General features: G+C 41.9%; 1 protein-coding gene across 2 annotated transcripts in view; it reads left to right on the top strand.

Annotated features, from left to right (window-relative positions):
• AK5 (adenylate kinase 5) overlaps positions 1-18,072 on the top strand; it is a 124,137-nt gene that overhangs the window by 58,024 nt on the left and 48,041 nt on the right. For both annotated transcript variants that reach the window (XM_084852178.1, XM_084852177.1), the window contains 2 exons: positions 7,407-7,497; positions 13,205-13,281. In XM_084852178.1, coding sequence (XP_084708304.1) covers positions 7,407-7,497; positions 13,205-13,281 — 168 coding nt within the window. The remainder of the gene's footprint in view (positions 1-7,406; positions 7,498-13,204; positions 13,282-18,072) is intronic.

Genomic DNA, 18,072 nt, shown 5'->3' with positions numbered 1-18,072 from the left:
CAAACTTCTTGTAGCTATATCAGATGATGAGGGCAGAGATGAGAGACTAGGTTTGTTCTGGGGTTAAACAACCCTTGCATAACCTGCAGTGCCATGTTTGGACATGACAACCCTTGGTTGGGGGTTGAATATGCAAAATACCAGCTAGCACGCACCGCAGCTCACCATGGCTTGAACAATCCATGGTGGGCTGCTTTGATTGTGCGAACCAGGTATGTGTCTACTAATCCCATGAAGTACCATTGATTGCTTACCCAATGAAGTACTCAGGAAGGTTGGGGCCCCACTGGAACAATGTGGGAGTTGGCACTGAGAGCTGCAGGGAGACAAGCAATCAGCAAAAATTGCCTCTACCCCTGGGAGTGTCCTGTTATTAACAGGAGCTTCTGCTGGATCTGACTCATTTCTGTGAATGGAAGGAACCTTTATGTTTGCAGAACAGCAGCTATAGTTCTTCTTCGTGGTCTCTGTGCATCACTCATATGGGTTCTGCGCTTGTGTGGAGCCTCGTTCAGGAACATTCTCTAGCTGAGGAAAACATTTTTGATGGGAGCTCTCCACCGTCGACTGCGCATATCCCAGCGGGTTCCTGCCCATTCCCTTAGTTCTCTTTCGACCACCTTACTGAAAATACACCTCGTTGGGACTTCCTGGTTTTTTGACTGCTTTGCTGAGGGTAGTTAGGAGCTTTCTTCTCCACTTTCTCCTCTTTTTTCTGCCTTTATCTTCTTTAAAAAAAAATAGTTATTTTTTCTGTCTGTTTTTTGCGATCGCTGATCACCGTTTGGTGACGTGTGGCCGTTAGAGCCCCTTTTCGAAAGTGCACTCAGTGCTACAGTAAGCCAACCCCTACTGACGGACACTCTCCTTGCCTGTTTTGCCTGGGGGGAATCTCATGTGGTGGAGACCTGCTGACATTGTATGAATTTCACCAAACAAACTAAATGTCACCGAGCAGACCACTTAAAATCGATCCTTTGGAAGGAGGGTAGGACAGCTAACAGTAAGCCTTTGGAAGAAGGCTTTGGAAGCTGTTGACTCAACATGTCCATTGACTTCTTCTTCTCATCCTCAAGCTATGGCAGAGACAAGTCAGTTGTCTTCTGTGCAGCGGGCCAAGTCTTCGACTCTAACCACAGGTCGAACTGATCCGCCCACTCCAGGCAGATCCTTAACAATTTCTAACCGTGATTTCAGCCTTTCATCCCCCTTTGGATGGTTTTACAGTGTTTGCATATCCAACAGCATGCCAGTTTATGCGAGGTCTAAGAAATTTAGCTCCTCCAACTTGAGTTGTCATTCCGGAATGGAGTTCGTTCATTGTTTTGAAGATCTTGATGATGAAGTCACTTGAGCCTTTGGCTAAGGTGGATCTCCGATGTCTACCTTGGAAGGTGGCATTCTTAGTAGCCATAACTACTGCTCGAAGGGCAAGTGAATTATGTGCCCTTCATATAGACGTACCATACCTTATTTTTCAGAGACAAGGTGGTGTAAAGACCCGACCCAGCCTTCCTGCCTAAGGTGGTGTATGATTTCCATGTAAATCAGGACATCGTTCCCTCCACCTTTTTTCCAGTACACTCTTCACAGCTGGAAACAACACTCCATACTTTGGATGTACGTCGTGCGCTGGCTTTCTACAAGGCTAGGACAGAATTGTTTCATAAATCCCAAAGACTTTTCGTTTGCTATGGAGGATCTAAGAAGGGTTTTCAGGTCTCCTTGGAGAGGGTCGCCTCTTGGATTGTGCAGGCTATACGTTTAGCCTATGAACTTGTGGGATTGAAGCTCAGTGGTCCCATTAAGGCACGCTCCACTAGTAGCATGTGCAGTTTGACAGCATACAGCAGGGGAGTGTCGGTAGTGGACTTACATAGAGTTGCGAAGTGGTCGAGACCATCTACTTTCATCTTGCATTACAGACTGGATGTCAGAGCGAGGGAGGATTGCAGTTTTGGCCATGCAGTCCTGTCCAGTAGCACGTGACAAATCTCCTACCCACCTCCAGTAAGTCAGCTTGTTAATCGCCCATATGTGTGATGCACGGAGACCACGAAGAAGAAATGGAGGTTGCTTACCTGTAACTGTAGTTATTCGAGTGGTCATCTGTGCATTCACACAAGCCACCCACCATCCCCACTTCGGCGTCAACGTCTCTATTGTTGTCAATGTCCATGTGAGGCAGTTTTCCTCCATAACAAGGCCATTAGTTGGTCTCAAGGAACTGAGGGACCGGCCGGGAACCTGCTGGGATATGCGCAGTGGATGGTGGGGGAGAGTTCCCACCAAAAATGTTTTCCTCAGCTAGATAATGTTCCCAAACGAGGCTCCGTGAAGGCGCAGAGCCCATATGTGTGAATGCACAGATGACCACTTGAAGAACTACAGTTACAGGAAAGCAATCTGTATATCCAACCCATATCCACATTGGAACATTACAATAAGAACTACAACAAAAATCTACCCACCATTATCAAATCCATTCTTTTTCTCTACTGTTATCAAAATGAACAACAAAACCCGGGCAAGTCATTTAACAAGAGGTACATTCTGAATTTTAGAAGTATTCATGTGAAAAGAGCTTAGAATTTCTAGCTGAACTCTCATAATGATATGTCCTGGGAAAAAAATGTAAGTAAACAGTCATTTGGCACTGCATTAAAATATTAAAGGAATGCTGCTTATCAAATTGGTAAAGAAGACAAACGTTGTGAAGATTTTAATTCGTTTTAGCCCCAAATCTAAAATTGGGGAAAAGTTACTGTCTTTTTTCTTCTTGTGATTTAAAATATCAGTGATCACATTTTGTTCAACTTTTTTTTTTTACCACAAATAGAATTTGACCAGCCTAGCTGATGGAGATTTGCAAGTAATTCATATTGAACCCCCCCTTCTTTTTTTGGCTAAGTTATATATGCAGGTCTAATGGGAATAAGATACACATCAATATAACATTGTAGAAACACTATGCATAGCTTAGCATTTGAGAATTATGTAACATTAAGCAGAATTAAAATAATAATTACACTTAATTTTTTCACTGGACCCATTAAAGGCTCAATAAAAGGCTGATTCATACTTTCTCCCAGTGTGTAGGCTCTACATGTGATGAGTGAAGGATGTGCTTGCTTGGGCACTGTAATTAGAATATCATATCAGTTAGTTTTTATGTTTGTATCTGTAGGTGCACTCTGTCTGCCACAACAAAGGGGGTGGATGTATCCCATAGGCAAATAATAATGGCATATTTTATTACAGGGCCACATGCAATACATGCCTATCGAGGGCTCTTTGTGCTCTGTAGACAAGGGTGGGCAAAAGGTAGATCTTCATCTACTGGCAGATCTCTGGGTGATTTGCAGTAGATCAGAAAGGATTTCTGACTCCCAACCCATTAACAATAGCAGCAACAAAATGATAACACCCCTTGCCCCCCCCAGTTATGCTGCTGATATGAAGAAATGTTTGGGGTAACCAAAAGTGGATTTTTATGTGGAAGGACTGTATGCTCTTTTTAGTTCTGGTACTCAAAACAAATTCCTGAGCTTAGAATTCTTCAATTGTAAGTGTATGTCCTTTGCACCAGGCTCTGGCTGAAGTATCTCAAGGTTCTAGCAAAAAACCAAAGTAGGTCCTACAGGCCTGACGTCTGGCCACTCCTGCTGTAGACAATCAGCTGGCTCTTTAGCTATCATGACTTGCAAGCAATAAATCTCCATGGGAACTATATGGCACAATTACGTTTCTACAAAAAGACAACTGTAGTTCTGTGCAGGCAAAGTTATTATCTTTGTGTTACACACCTTTATATTACTTCCACAAAGTACTTCTTAACGCAGTGCATATTAATTTATGGAAGTTGCTGCTGCAAGGTGTGGTAATGGTCATTAACTGAGATGGCTGCTAAAGGGGATTAGACAAATTCATGGATGATGGGTTGATCAGTGGATATTAGCTGTGCTGGTTATATGGAACTTCCAGGTCCAGATGCCATGTTCCAGGGAAACCTTTTGTGTCAGCGAACATTGCTAGCATTGTGCTAAAGGCCACTTATGGTAGCATAACATAATTTGGATTAGTGGCCGTGTTGAATAGGATACTACCCTAAATCATTCATATATTAGTGTTTCAGAAAGCAGTAGGAAAATATTTTCCCTCCATTTTAAACAATATCTTAGTTGAAACTAGTAATATATAAAAAGGAGTTCTAGATAAGAACATTATAAGATTTATAGTAATGGTTTCATATCAATTTATATAATTATGTCAATAATCATGCTTTTAACATTGGTTGAATATTGTCCAATACTTTCCAGCACAGCACAGATAAAACCCATTTTGTAAAAAATGGGTTGTCGCTTTGTCTTGTCTAGTATGCATGATGCTGGTCAACTTGATCATAGAAATATTATCCCAATCCATCATAGATGGTAGATCCATTTTTTCCCTGCCTTCCTGTAATTGTTCAGGGCCATGTTTCCATGACAACGGAAGGAGAAGCGAATGGAGGAGTACCGGATTTTTTTTTAAGGAAACAGCTTTGCTGCACTTTGGTCCATGCAGAGTTCCATGAGCAGGTTCTCCACACCAGTAAAAATCGCTTCACAGAACATACTTGCTGGTGGGGGTGGGGGTTGGAATGAACGTCATCTGACTGGTAGGGGCTACTCAACCAATAAGAGAGGCTTCCCCCCTCCCCCCCTTTCTCTTTTCCCCTGAAAGTCCAGATGCACCTGCATTTCAGGAGTAAGCCTCATTGAGCACAATGGGAGTTATTTCTGAGTAGACGCACATATGCTTGTGTTGGGAAAGGGGTGGGAGGAGAACACAAAGACAGGAAACCAGCCCCCATTTTAACATGCAGGATCTCTATAACAAAGGGTCGAAGTAGTTACTTCTTAAGGTAATAAACCAATCAAAGGAGAATCGGAGCCTCGCCTCGAGACTGCGCTTTACCGCACTTAGGGAATTGGGCTTTAAACTGTGCCATGTCAATTGAGGGGGATCTCTGTAAGTTCTGATATGGGCATTCAGAGGGCAAGCCTCATTGATCACAAAGGGAGCTCCTTCTGAGGAGACACTAATGGGTTTGTTGTGGGAAAGAGAGCAGTAAACACAAAGATGGAAACCAGCCCCCATTTGATCCCACAGGATCTCTATTAAACCAAACAAAGCAGAATCGGAGCCTCGAGATCGCGCTTTACCACACTTAGGGAATTGGGCTTTAAACTGTGCCATGTCAATTGAAGAGGATCTCTGTAAATTCTGATGTGGGCATTCAGAGGGCAAGCCTCATTCAGTCCAATGGGAGTTACTTCTGAAGAGACACTAATGGGTTTGTACAGGGACAGGAAATACACAGGAAACACCCCTTGATTGGGGTCATGGTGAAAGGCACACCCCTGGGCAGGGCTAGCATCCCTGAGCTAAGTGGGGGGTGGGGGCATACAACAGCTATATTGGGGGGAACCCAACTTAAGGAAAAGAATTGGACTTTAAGCAGTCTCAGGACATCCAGTTTTTCCCTGATAAGCTCTGGGGTGGCTGCTGGATGGCCACAACACATATCCCTAGCAACCTCAATACGCAACCAGCTCAGAGTAAATCACTGGTGGAAACACCCCCCATGTCTTAACAGCAGGAAGAATAGAAGGGATAGTTATACTTTCCTAATCTTCTAGCTTGACTGGTTACTTCAAGTAGCCAAGCAAGACAGATGGCTTTTCAAAAATTTCACACACGAACAATAAATCCACCTACTGAGGGCAGCATTGCAGCAGCAGGTTCTGCTCCTGACACAAGCACATTCATTGAACACTGAAAAGATCCTCGTGTGTACCACTGAACACATAGAAGTCTCTTCTCTCATAAATCTTCTCTGGTAACCTTGGTTTTCCAGCTATTCAAACCACAGTTTGCAAAACTGATTTGGGTAGCTCTTTCAAACCACAATTTGGTTATAATGGAGAACTATGGTTTGATCAAACCAGGAAGTTGTCCTTTAAGCCAGGGGTCAGAAACCATAATGGTTTTGGGGCCAAATTGCCCCCCATGAGCCAGAAAATATCAGAAGGCAGTGGCCCCCCTTTGATGTCAGGGTGAGTCCCTCCTCCTGATATCAGCTTCTTGGCTGAAGTGTGAAGGAGCCAGTTGTGTTCCACTTGTCCCCCACCTTCCCCACACAGGGAAAGTGAGGGACAAACCAAGCTGGCTCTCCAGCTGAAGTGCTTCAGCTTGGCTTGTTCCTCACTTTCCTTGTGTGGGGAAGTTGGGGGACGAGTGGAGCACACTTGGCCAGTGCTTCCAGGGTGCTCCTGAACGTGCTGGCTGAATGTACCAGCAGCTTCACTCGTCCCTCATCTTTCCCGACTGAGGATGATGAGTGGGGAAAACTCTTTGTGTGCCACTCCTCATCACAGATCGTAGATTTCTTGGCAGAAGGAGAGAAAAAGCAAGGTTCCATTAGATGGAATAATATCTGCTCATATATTGTTTTCAAATAAAGTTCTCCATTCATAATAATTACTTAAAATGCTGTTGGAACTTTGAAAGGCATGCTCTTTTGAGTCTCTTCCAGGCAGCAATTACACAGAACTATGACCGCTCATGTACACTGGAAGATTCCCCCCACACACACACATTTTGGTTTCATTTTGTCTAATATTATTCATGCATTTTTACATCATTCGCCCATCTGTTTTTTGCCCAGAAATACATGTGCATCTACTTGTTTGTGACACAGTTAGGCTATTCCTCGATAAAAGAGGTGTGTGGGATAATCCATAAAGTATATCACCCACTTTGATGGGTTGAGACAAAAATGGGGTTTAGTGCTGGTTAAAATGGAGGGGGGGAGTATGACATTTTATATATGAACCCAATTTTCTACACTAAATAGGCATAATATACAAATCGATCCATGAACAGAAATATGTAACTGTTTTATTTAAGGTTCTTTGAGGTGAGAACCATGGTATACTGGATAGAGAGCTGGACTTAGACCAGGGAGATCGGGATTCAAATACCCACTCAGCCATGAAGTCCAATAGATGTCTATATGAGCCATTCATTACTTTTTAGCCTAACCTACCTCACAGGGTTGTTGTGAGACTAAAACAGCAGAATCCCAACGTATGTCATTGCCACCTTTAGTATCTTAAAGACAGGGCAGGTAACACATGTAAATAATAGTAATATTGGGCATTATGTCTGAAAAATAAATATATGAACAGCTATATTGGCATTAAAGAAACCAGTGTCATGCTTCAATGACATTTGCTATTTATAGGAATATTCCTTCTGGCTCCAAAGATCTTTGTAGTATGACTTTATTATACTTTAGTACTCAGACGAGTAAGCTGTCCTGTTCCAAAGTGTCTGACTGCCTTCTCTTTTATCACTAGTTTGATGCTGACAGAGATGAGGAAGAAGTATTTCATGACATAAGCATGGCAGTTGACAACAAACTTTTCCCCACTCAAGAACCTGTGGCAGGTGAGTTGATGATTATTTCAATACTAGGTTCAGCTTTGCTTGCATAAAATTACATGTTTTCAAGTTCTAAAAATGTTGATGTTTAGGCCAAAGTCTTCCTAACAAAGTAAAATAAAATTAATTCCATGTGGTTCCATGTCTAATACACTATAATTTAACATTTACTTAATATACAGAGCATTAGACACAAGACAGGGCTATTTCACATATTTCTAATCTCTAATTAGAAATATCTCTAATCAACTTAGACTTCCAACATAATGTGGATATAGCATGTCAGATGACTTATTCGTGTAAGAGTCTTTGCAACAATTGGTAGAAAAAGAAAGAAATTAAGAAAAGAAGATCTATTTCTAGCCTTCATAGACAATAACATATTATTATTCATTGTTGCTTCCTACCATGTAATAAGGCTGTTGCTAAGGCAACAAGTTATCATGAAATTCTGCAGTTTAGGGATTCAGTAAATTTTTGTATTAGAAACACCTGAGGGTAAAAATGAAAGTTTTATCATTTTGAAGCCAGTCCTTAAATAAATTGTTTTCATAACATTAAATTGTCTTGCTCTCTCCTTAATTTCAAACAACTTTTACAAGATACTGTGTGAAATAATACAAGACTCAGAAACTGTTTCTATACATCTCATTGGATTATATTATATAAATGAAAAGGATATATGAACAAACAGTATCTCTCTCAGAAATTATTTATGATATTCTTTCAAACAAACGAAGGAGAAATAAAGACCTAATTGAAAACATTCCATAGGTATAACCATTGGAGCCAGAATATAGGTTGCAAAAAAAATATGGTACCATGCTGTGTGGGAATAATCAAACTCTTTGCTGCAAAGAGAAATACATGTGGTGTCAACCAATTTTTGTGTTCCAAGACTTGTTTTCCAAGATGAACATGGAGAGATGAAGTACTTACAGGGGAAGATAAGCTTGAAGGAGGGATGCTTAATTTCTCCTGTGCCTGGTGTTTTCCCCCTGCAATCTTCTCCCTGAGGCTGGGGGTGTCTGCCCCCCCCCACCAGGTGGGCTGCTGGTTTTGGATCCCAGCAGAGAGAAGCAGAGAGAGAAGATTCAAAACAACTTGGGACATTTTCAAGAGGATATTGGTGAGCGGGAGAAAGGGTAAGATGGCTGCAATGTAGATGGAGTGGAATTGCAAATCCAGGAGTTGTCACCACTGCCTTTGAAGGGAAGCAGAGTCAGGAGCTGTAGCAGTTGGATATCCACCTGTTTGATATCAACCACCACTACAGAGAAAAGAACTCACTGCTGAGAATAGGCTTAGTAGCCTATTGGGAGGGGCCTCTTTCCTCCGTGACCATTGCCATGGACCTGGTGAGGCAACACCATCGGCAAGAGGGCCAGGAGAGCCTTTACTGCCACCACCTTTGAAGCAGAGCCAGAAGCCATGGCGACTGGACATCAGTTGAGGCTTTTTGGATATTATTGAAAGCACCTGGTATTATGAAGGAAAATAGATTAAAGAAGCTCATTTATTTTGCCTCAGACAGAAGGATAACAATATTCAGAAAATATTGTCCCCAATGTCTGAGTATACTTTATGGCAGAGGCCCCAAACCCTTTTGGGCCAGTGAGCATGTCTGGAATTTTGAAAGTGTATTGTGGCAATCTCACAAAATGGCTGCTGTTGGGAGTGGGGCTTGCCCATTCACAAAATGGCTTCCATGGCAGATGTGGCCAGTCAGAAAACATCCATTTCCCAGAAAACAACTGATGAGGCTAAAAGGAATGTAATTTGCCCAAGAACCTAAGTACAAGGCAGAGAGGGGCTCTAAGCTCCAAAACACAAAACCACTTTTTTGAACAACCCCCCACCCGCGGATTTTATGCTCCAACACCCATTTCACGGAAGACAAACTGATGAGGCTCAGAGTTAAGTAACTTAGCCAAGAAACTGAGTACAAGGTAGAGTCTGTGCCCAAATGCCAAATCATACATTTACCCCCAACAAAGCACAACAAAATACCTATTTTGCAAAAGGCAAACTGGTGATGCTCAGAGAAGCACGAACCCCTTCCCCAAAGTCAGGCAAAACACCCCTTCACTTAATTCCGCCTTTTATTCCCCCCAAGGATGCATCCTGCCACTCCCAGCTTACTGTTCTTTTTCCTGTGTTGCTGGGCATGCTTCAAAATAAAGTGTTGGACTGCAGATGCCCGCCATTTTATTTTCTAAGAATGCCTTGGGGCTCAGAAGCATTCTTGGAAATAAGGATGGCACTGATGGCTGGTGCTTTGCTTTGCAGCATGGCAGCCTCCCAGTTTAAGTTTTTTTAATTAAAGGAATCTAACTTCTTTTTTTTAAAAAAGGAGGGCAGGGAGCCTGGCAGGTGCCAAGGAAGGTGTCCGCAGGTTCCACGTTGGGACCCCAGCTTTATGGATCCATCACTGCAGTCAGTTATCATTTGCCTGTAAATTATTCTATTACTTTGGACTGCTTTGAGAATCATTATGGTTGAAAAGTGTTAAACAAATATTGTAAATGAATAAAATAAAAACAAAATACATGTATCTGTCTCTGCAGCTGTTCTTTCCACCCTTTCATTTGCCTTATGAGGGACATATCTAGGTGGGATCCCAGTGTTTTCCTCATAATGTCCACCCTAATGCAAGTGGAGGTACACCTTAACTTGCATCAAAGTAAGGTGGCTTGCTTAAAAGCAAAATATATTAATATTAATTTAATACATTAAACCTAGAAAAATAATCTACCGGATCTAATTCAACATAGTGGGTAGAACAAAAGTCTTACATATAGTAGATCCATTGAAATGACTAACTTTAGTAATTTCAATGGGTCTACTCTAAGTAGGATTTATGTTAGATGTTAGTCAGTGAGATACCATATATTATGCTTATTAATTACATTGGTAAGATGGTTGTGGATAGTTGGAGGAACAGGTTTAGATACACTAAAGAACCTATGAAATTCTGTGTTATTTAAATAAGTTTTGCAGTTCCATCTTATACACATATCTTCCATCCATTTGTAAGCAAGGTTTGAAGCAGGAAAAGGATAGTATTCCCTCTCTAGACTCCAACATGTCCAATCCACAGACAGCCTATTGATTCACTTTCCCTGATCTGGTGTAGCTAACAATGCTTCCAGATCAGGCCAAAGTCTTTGTTTAAGCAACAGGCAGTTTTTTGGCCTAGTCTATCTAGTTCTCTATCTTTCCTGTATCCGCTTCCAACCTACTGCTTTCCCTTTGCACGCTGCTTGACAGATGCCGGTCTTACCATGAACAAAATGTTCAGGAGCAGGGGTACCTCTTATATTCTTGCTCATTCTACACTTTAACTCATCTAATAGTGAGAAGATGACCCAAAATTAAAACATGATAAAGAGTTGTTAAACTAGAACTGGTTCTTGTTGTCATATCCTTGGGTGTCAAATACTGGAGAGCTGAGAAAGCAGCAGCAGAGTGGAGAGCAGTGAGGTTTATGCAGGAGTACTAGAGCCCCAAGTATGACATATAACACTATGATAGAACTAGTCCACTGCTTGTAATGACTGGTTGGATAAGGGAAGAACAGAAGGATCCACACAGCAGGAAGGAGAACCAAATCAAACATCCAGAACGAACCCTAGTGTGATTCTTTTGAAATGGTCTCTTTTTATGCCCTCTCCTTTCTCTTTCAGGGAACTTATTATTTTGATAAATACAGATCAATGGATTGAAAGAAAAGTAAGCAGGCAAAGGAAAGTGATATTCACCATATAAATTGACTAGAATCTCCTTTCTTACTCCTTGAAGCTATGAATGCATTGGCTGGTACATTCTCTAGTTCTGTAGAGCAAAGCTGTTGGGGAGGCCCTTGTCTTCAAGAACACAAGAGGTTCTTGAGGTCAATGGGTTTGATAAAAACAAAAACAAAATCCCATGTATTTCACTACATTTGAAACTTTTTTTCTGGTAAGAAGCAGTCTAAAAAAGGATGTTGTGCAAACTCACTTTCTCTCTCTCTACACACACACACTTATATATGTTGAGAGTTATATGAAGCACTTCCATTGCTCTCAGTGGGATAAAATAGATATGGGGTGAGGATACCTTAAGGAAGAACAGGGAGAAAGAAGTCTATGAAAACTAGAAATCTAATTTGTTGAATGCCATAGAGTTGTTAAATGTCATAAATAGATTATTAGGAATTTAAGAGTACAGCAACATAGCTTTGATTGGATGGTTCAGGTCTTAGTATGTTTGATCCCCACAGTAAAACTAGACAGGTACTTCATACCATGCTGGACGTGGTTGATAAGAGACCACTACAGAACTTGTGCAACCTATGGCAGCACAGTGTACGCTTCCTGCTGAAAAATGTAACTTACAATTTATAAAAATGCAGAGTGTAATCCCTGGTTGGATCCAGGAACTGCCTTCTGCAATAGGAAGGGCTCTGCTTGCAGAAGGTCCTTCTGCCCGATTTTGAAGGATCCTCCCTCCTTCCCCTACCCCTCAACACCACAACTCATGCCATTCAGCAAGGTCTCCTGAGTTTCTGTGTAGCATTTTCAGGGGACTGGAGGGGCTGCTGTGGGAAGAAGAGGGTGAGGAAGGCCACTCCTGTCAGTGTAGTTGATCCAGTGTAAATCTGGATCCAGTCAATAACTTTGGTACTAGACATTTTGATAAGATTGCAGTTGGGAAGTTTGCTTATGAGCCACATTTTGGAGAGTTTTGTAGTGTGCTGTGTCAATGGCTGTCCTTGCAGGATGAAGTAAAGAGAAAGTGACTACAGTTACTTCTTGGAACAGGTGTTCAAAGTTCTTGATATTTCCTGTCATACAACACTACCCGGTACAAAGTGCGGCTTTTACCCTAGTAAATATCTTTAGGATTGCAGCCTTAAGAGTGCAATCCAACATATCTACTTGGAAATAATCCACACTGAGTTCAATAGGGCTTACTCTCAGGTAAGTTAGTGTTCAGCCTTACAATTTTATGGAACCAAAATTGCCATTAGGATTCATAACTTAAGAGCACAATCAATATGTCTACTCAAAAGTAAGACATTGAGTTCAGTGGGGCTTACTCCCAGGTAAGTGGGTATAGGATTGTAGCCTAAAGAGTTGTTTGAACATGGGTGAGCTCCTGTTTAGATTAGAATCTCCAGTGGAGGCTCGTGGCTCTGATTTGAGTGGGGTTGAGAATCCATTCTGGATTTCAGTCAAAACCAGCCATAACTCTAAAGAAGCTATCCAAGGTGCTGAACCCTGTCCCCAACATAGGTTTCTGTATACTGGCTAGCTCCTTTAGAGTTCTGGCTGGTTCTGACTAAAACCCAGAATGGATTTACAACTCCACTGAAATCGGAGCCACCTGCCTCCACTTAGAATGTCTGTCATGTAAGAATACCCACAACTATTCACACTCTTTCCAATGATTGTGGAAACACTGTGCTCCCCACTCCTTTCTTACAGGGTTCTCCATTGCAGGATTAGTTCGTTGCAAATTTAGAGATCAGTGTTACCCTGCAAACATGAATAGGATTGTGCTGTTAATCTTTTAAAGCAGCTCTCTGGGAAATACACAGACAAGTATTATTTGACTGAAATGCTTCCCTTGCGCAATAATTTGTATATACAACATACATTTTCATATCCCATCATACAAGAGAAACCCTTCAGTCTTATTTCAAACATTGTATTTCTCTTCCCCATTTTAGGTCCATGTGAACTTGACCTTAATCTTATTGTGGACCCTGGAGACATTGCTGATAATGAGTTTGACTTTGAAGACCAGGTAATGGTTTAAACACAGTAAAGAGTTTCTCATTCATACTGTCTTTTAGGGTAATTCCTTCCTTCCCTCCCTCCCCGCCCCCCCCCAACCTCGTTTTTCTCCTAGACTCTTTATAAGTCAAACTATAGAATTATGTGCTGTGCCTGTGATATAGAGGATTAAATTAGTTATGTGGCTGCTTTATATTATGGGCTATTGTTGGTCAGTATCTGCCACTACAGACAAATCTTTTTAGCAATACTTCTCAAATCCATGGGTGATTCTAAGTATGATGGAAGTATTACGATCCTTCTATCCTTTCTCCCCCTACAGGCTTCTCTCAGTTCCAGACAAATTTCACCTCTTATGTTAACACAAGTTGTTTTGATATTTGGAAGAGAAAAAAAAATGCTGGCAGTTTTTATAGGACTGTGAATTTTCAGAATACAGGTCCACATTAATGTTGCCCCACATCAGTGACAAAAAAGCCTTGCACATGATCTCATTAAGGCTGCAATCCAATACACATTTACTTGGGAGTATGACCCAGTGAACTCAATAGTACTTATTCTAAGTAGACATGCATAGGTTTGTGCTGTAAGGCATGCTTCTGTCAGTCCATCTCATCATCATTCCCTCTATTTCTCAACTTCACGTGGTGAGTGCCATTACTTATGTAGCCAAAATAGTACCACCTGCACACAAAAGGAGGTATCAACAGGATGACTAACTGTTGGGGGACAGAACGGAAAATCAGGGAACGGGGAGAGAACAGAATGGAATACCCTGGATAAGGGCATGGTTGGATGGCTGGAAACCTGAAGAAAAGCACTCCACGTCTCAATATTTTATTGCAGGTCCCACTTGTTCCCTATGTTTCCCAACTTCACATTGCAGATTCCTGTGCAGCCAAAATGGCACCTACCATGCATAAGAATGTGTGCAATGACAAAAGTGCAATGACAAAAGCGGGTCTGACATATTTATGCACTAAGCTCTTACAAATGGGGAATAGCTATGACTAAAATGGGGAAATTAGCTCAAACGCTTATGTAAATCCAAAAGCGTAGAGTTTATTTTTTACAGATTGTTGTTTTCAAACACACACGTACACATTCGTTAGAGAAGAAAAAATGGCTTGGTTCATATACCCTGTAGCATATGGAGCAGTATACTCGTTCTAATAGGCCTAACTAAGAGATAGAGAAAAATGGAGATTGGGGAAATTAGCATTTGCCAGATATGAAAAGTGGTGCTATGAAAATAGCAGAATAGGGAAGGCTATGCAATGAAGAAAACTCTTGTGCTGATGGCAATGGTGGGCTGTGGGGGTGGAAATGGATTTAGGAGGAAAGGAAGAGAAATAGAGTAGGAGCAGCTATAACTACCTGACTTCAGAGGAAGGGAAACCCAAAGGACTTCACTTTCTGGTTTGTTACAAAAGTTTAGAAAAATGTTATGGGTACAGATGTTTGTTTATTTATTTATTTATTACATTTTTATACCGCCCAATAACCGAAGCTCTCTGGGTAGTTCACAATAATTAAAACAATAAAATACAAGACAATAAAATACAATATAAAAGTTTAAAACTACAGCATAAAAATAATAACCAAACAGAAGCTAGCAGCTGTGCAGAAATTTAAAATACAATACAAGATATAAAACAAACTGAAAAACTAAAATGCCTGGGAGAATAAAAAGGTCTTCACATGGCACTGAAAAGAGCGCAGTGTAGGCACCAGGTGAACCTGTCTGGAAAGCTCATTCCACAACCACGGTGCCACAGCAGAAAACGCCCTCTGCTCAGTAGCCACCCTACCGCTCTTCCTTTGGCAGGGGCTTCTGGAGCAGGACACTGAAGCCGATCTTAGGGTCCAGGCACGTGTATATGGGAGGAGACGATCCTTCAGGTAGCCCAGCCCCAAGCTGTTTAGGGATTTGAATGTTAGTACCAGCACTTTGAATTGGGCCCAGACAGGGACTGGCAGCTAGTGCAGATGGAATACCACTGGCATAATACGATCATGTTGGCAGTCCCTGTTAATAGTCTCACTGTCCTATTTCGGAAATCCTTGGGATTCTCAACTTTAATGCCAAATTCAAAAATGGGTCATTCAGCTTGAGACTTTTTGGTAGTCACTTCCCAGCCACTCTATCCCTGTGGGACCAATTCTGCCTTTGGACTCAGAACCAACAACTCATGTATAGTTCACAGTCCCCTACCAGGCTCCAGAACAGTTGGAAATTGCTGGCAGGTTGTGCTATGTTAAGCATAGAACCTAGGTCTGAACTCAATGAGGTGCTTTGCCAGGCAGTAAACCTTTCTCTGGAAGGAAAATGGATCTATCTGAGGCAGCTGAGGCAGGAAAGTGGGAGATCCTGGAAACATGGGGTAAGCAATGCAGTAGAGTGGAAAATTATGGTAGGAAAGAGTCACAAGGAACAATACTAAAACCAATTGGACCTTGGGTTATTCTCAGAGCTGAGACACACAAGTGTGAGGGATGCCAAGCAGAAAGAATGAACAATGAATGCCCAAGCTCCAAGGCAGTTCTAAGGTTCGAAATAAAGGGTACAAAGAGCTTGAAGACTCAGAGGCCTCAGGATGGGTCAAAACAAAAGGAATGATAATTTTGTCCTAGGGAATGAAAAGAGAGCTCTGGGAGATTCTTTGCCTCTTGAATAATTTGTATTTAGCTAATTACACAGGGTAGAATAGTGCAACCCCTTCATGGATCACTGCCTTGTTGTGGCGAAGGGGCTTGCGTAACTTAGTGAAGCCATAAGCTACATCGTGCAGGGCCACCCAAGACGGACAGGTCATGGTGGAGAGTTCTGACAAAATGTGATCCACTGGAGAAGGAAATGGCAACCCACTCCAGTATTCTTGCCAAGAAAACCCCATGGAACGTACCACAAGGCTAAAAGATACGATGCCGGAAGATGAGCCCCTCAGGTCGGAAGGTGTCCAATATACTACTGGGGAAGAGCAGAGGGAATTTCCAAGTAGCGCCAGAAAGAGTAAAGCGGCTGGGCCAAAGCCGAAAGGACACTCAGCTGTGGATGTGTCTGGTGGTGAAAAGAAAGTCCGATGCTGTAAAGAACAATATTGTTTAGGAACCTGGAATGTCAGATCAATGAATCAAGGTAAGCTGGAGGTGGTCAAACATGAGATGGCAAGATGGAACATCGACATCTTGGGAATCAGCGAATTAAAATGGACAAGCATGGGCGAATTTAATTCAGGTGACCATTATGTCTACTACTGTGGGCAAGAATCCCTTAGAAGAAATGGAGTAGCACTCATAGTGAACAAAAGGGTGGGAAAAGCAGTACTGGGGTACAATCTCAAAAACGATAGAATGATCTCAGTACAAATCCAAGGCAAGCCATTCAACATCACAGTAATTCAAGTCTATGCCCCAACCACTGAGGCCGAAGAAGCTGAGGTTGATCGGTTCTATGAAGACCTACAACACCTTCTAGAACTAACACCAAAAAAAGATGTCCTCTTCATCATAGGGGATTGGAATGCTAAAGTAGGAAGTCAAGAAATCACCGGGATAACAGGCAAGCATGGCCTTGGTGTACAAAATGAATCAGGTCAAAGGCTAATAGAGTTTTGCCAAGAGATCACGTTGATCATAGCAAACACTCTTTTCCAACAGCACAAGAGGCGACTCTACACATGGACATCACCAGATGGTCAATATCGGAATCAGATTGATTATGTCCTTTGCAGCCAAAGATGGAGAAGCTCTATACAGTCAGTCAAAACAAGACCTGGAGCTGACTGTGCTCAGATCATGAGCTTCTTATCGCAAAATTTCGGCTTAAATTGAAGAACATAGGGAAAACCACCAGCAACTCAATCCATCCCCAAGAAAAAGAAATGCAAAAAAGCAAAGTGGCTGTCTGATGAGGCTTTACAAGTAGCTGAGGAGAGAAGGGAAGCGAAAAGCAAGGGAGAGAGAGGAAGATATACCCAACTGAATGCAGATTTCCAGAGAATAGCAAGGAGAGACAAGGCCTTCTTAAATGAACAATGAAAGAAATTGAAGAAAACAATAGAATGGGAAAGACTAGAGATCTCTTCAAGAAAATCGGAGATCTCAAGGGAACGTTTTGTGCAAAGACGGGCATGATAAAGGACAAAGAAGGCAGGGACCTAACAGAGGCAGATGAGATTAAGAAGAGGTGGAAAGAATACACAGAAGAACTATACAGGAAAGATCTTAATGTCCCTGATAGCCATGACAGTGCGGTCACTGAACTTGAGCTGGACATCCTAGAGAGTGAAGTCAAGTGGGCCTTAGGAAGCATTACTATCAACAAAACTAGTAGAGATTACAGTATTCCAGCAGAGCTATTTAAGATCCTAAAAGATGATGCTCTTAAAGTGCTGCACTCAATATGCCAACAAATTTGGAACACTCAACAATGGCCACAAGACTGGAAAAGGTCAGTTTACATTCCAATTCCAAAGAAGGGCAATGCCAAAGAGTGTTCAAACTACCGTACAATTGCGCTCATTTCACATGCCAGCAAGGTGATGCTCAAAATCCTACAAGCTAGGCTTCAGCAGTATGTGAACCGAGAACTACCGGAAGTACAAGCTGGGTTCTGAAGAGGCAGAGGAACTAGAGATCAAATCGCCAACATTCACTGGATCATGGAGAAAGCAAGAGAATTCCAGAAATAGTCTATTTCTGCTTCATTGACTACGCAAAAGCCTTTGATTGTGTGGATCACAACAAACTGTGGCAAATTCTTAAAGAAATGGGAGTACCAGACCACCTTACCTGTCTC

This window comes from Heloderma suspectum, chromosome 4, assembly GCF_057233095.1.
Source record: "Heloderma suspectum isolate Gila_16-S chromosome 4, 16-S_ref, whole genome shotgun sequence".
In the NCBI taxonomy this organism is placed as follows: Eukaryota; Metazoa; Chordata; class Lepidosauria; order Squamata; family Helodermatidae; genus Heloderma; species Heloderma suspectum.
The sequence above is the reverse complement of the archived record's forward strand: the minus strand, read 5'-3'. Positions and strand labels throughout refer to the sequence as shown.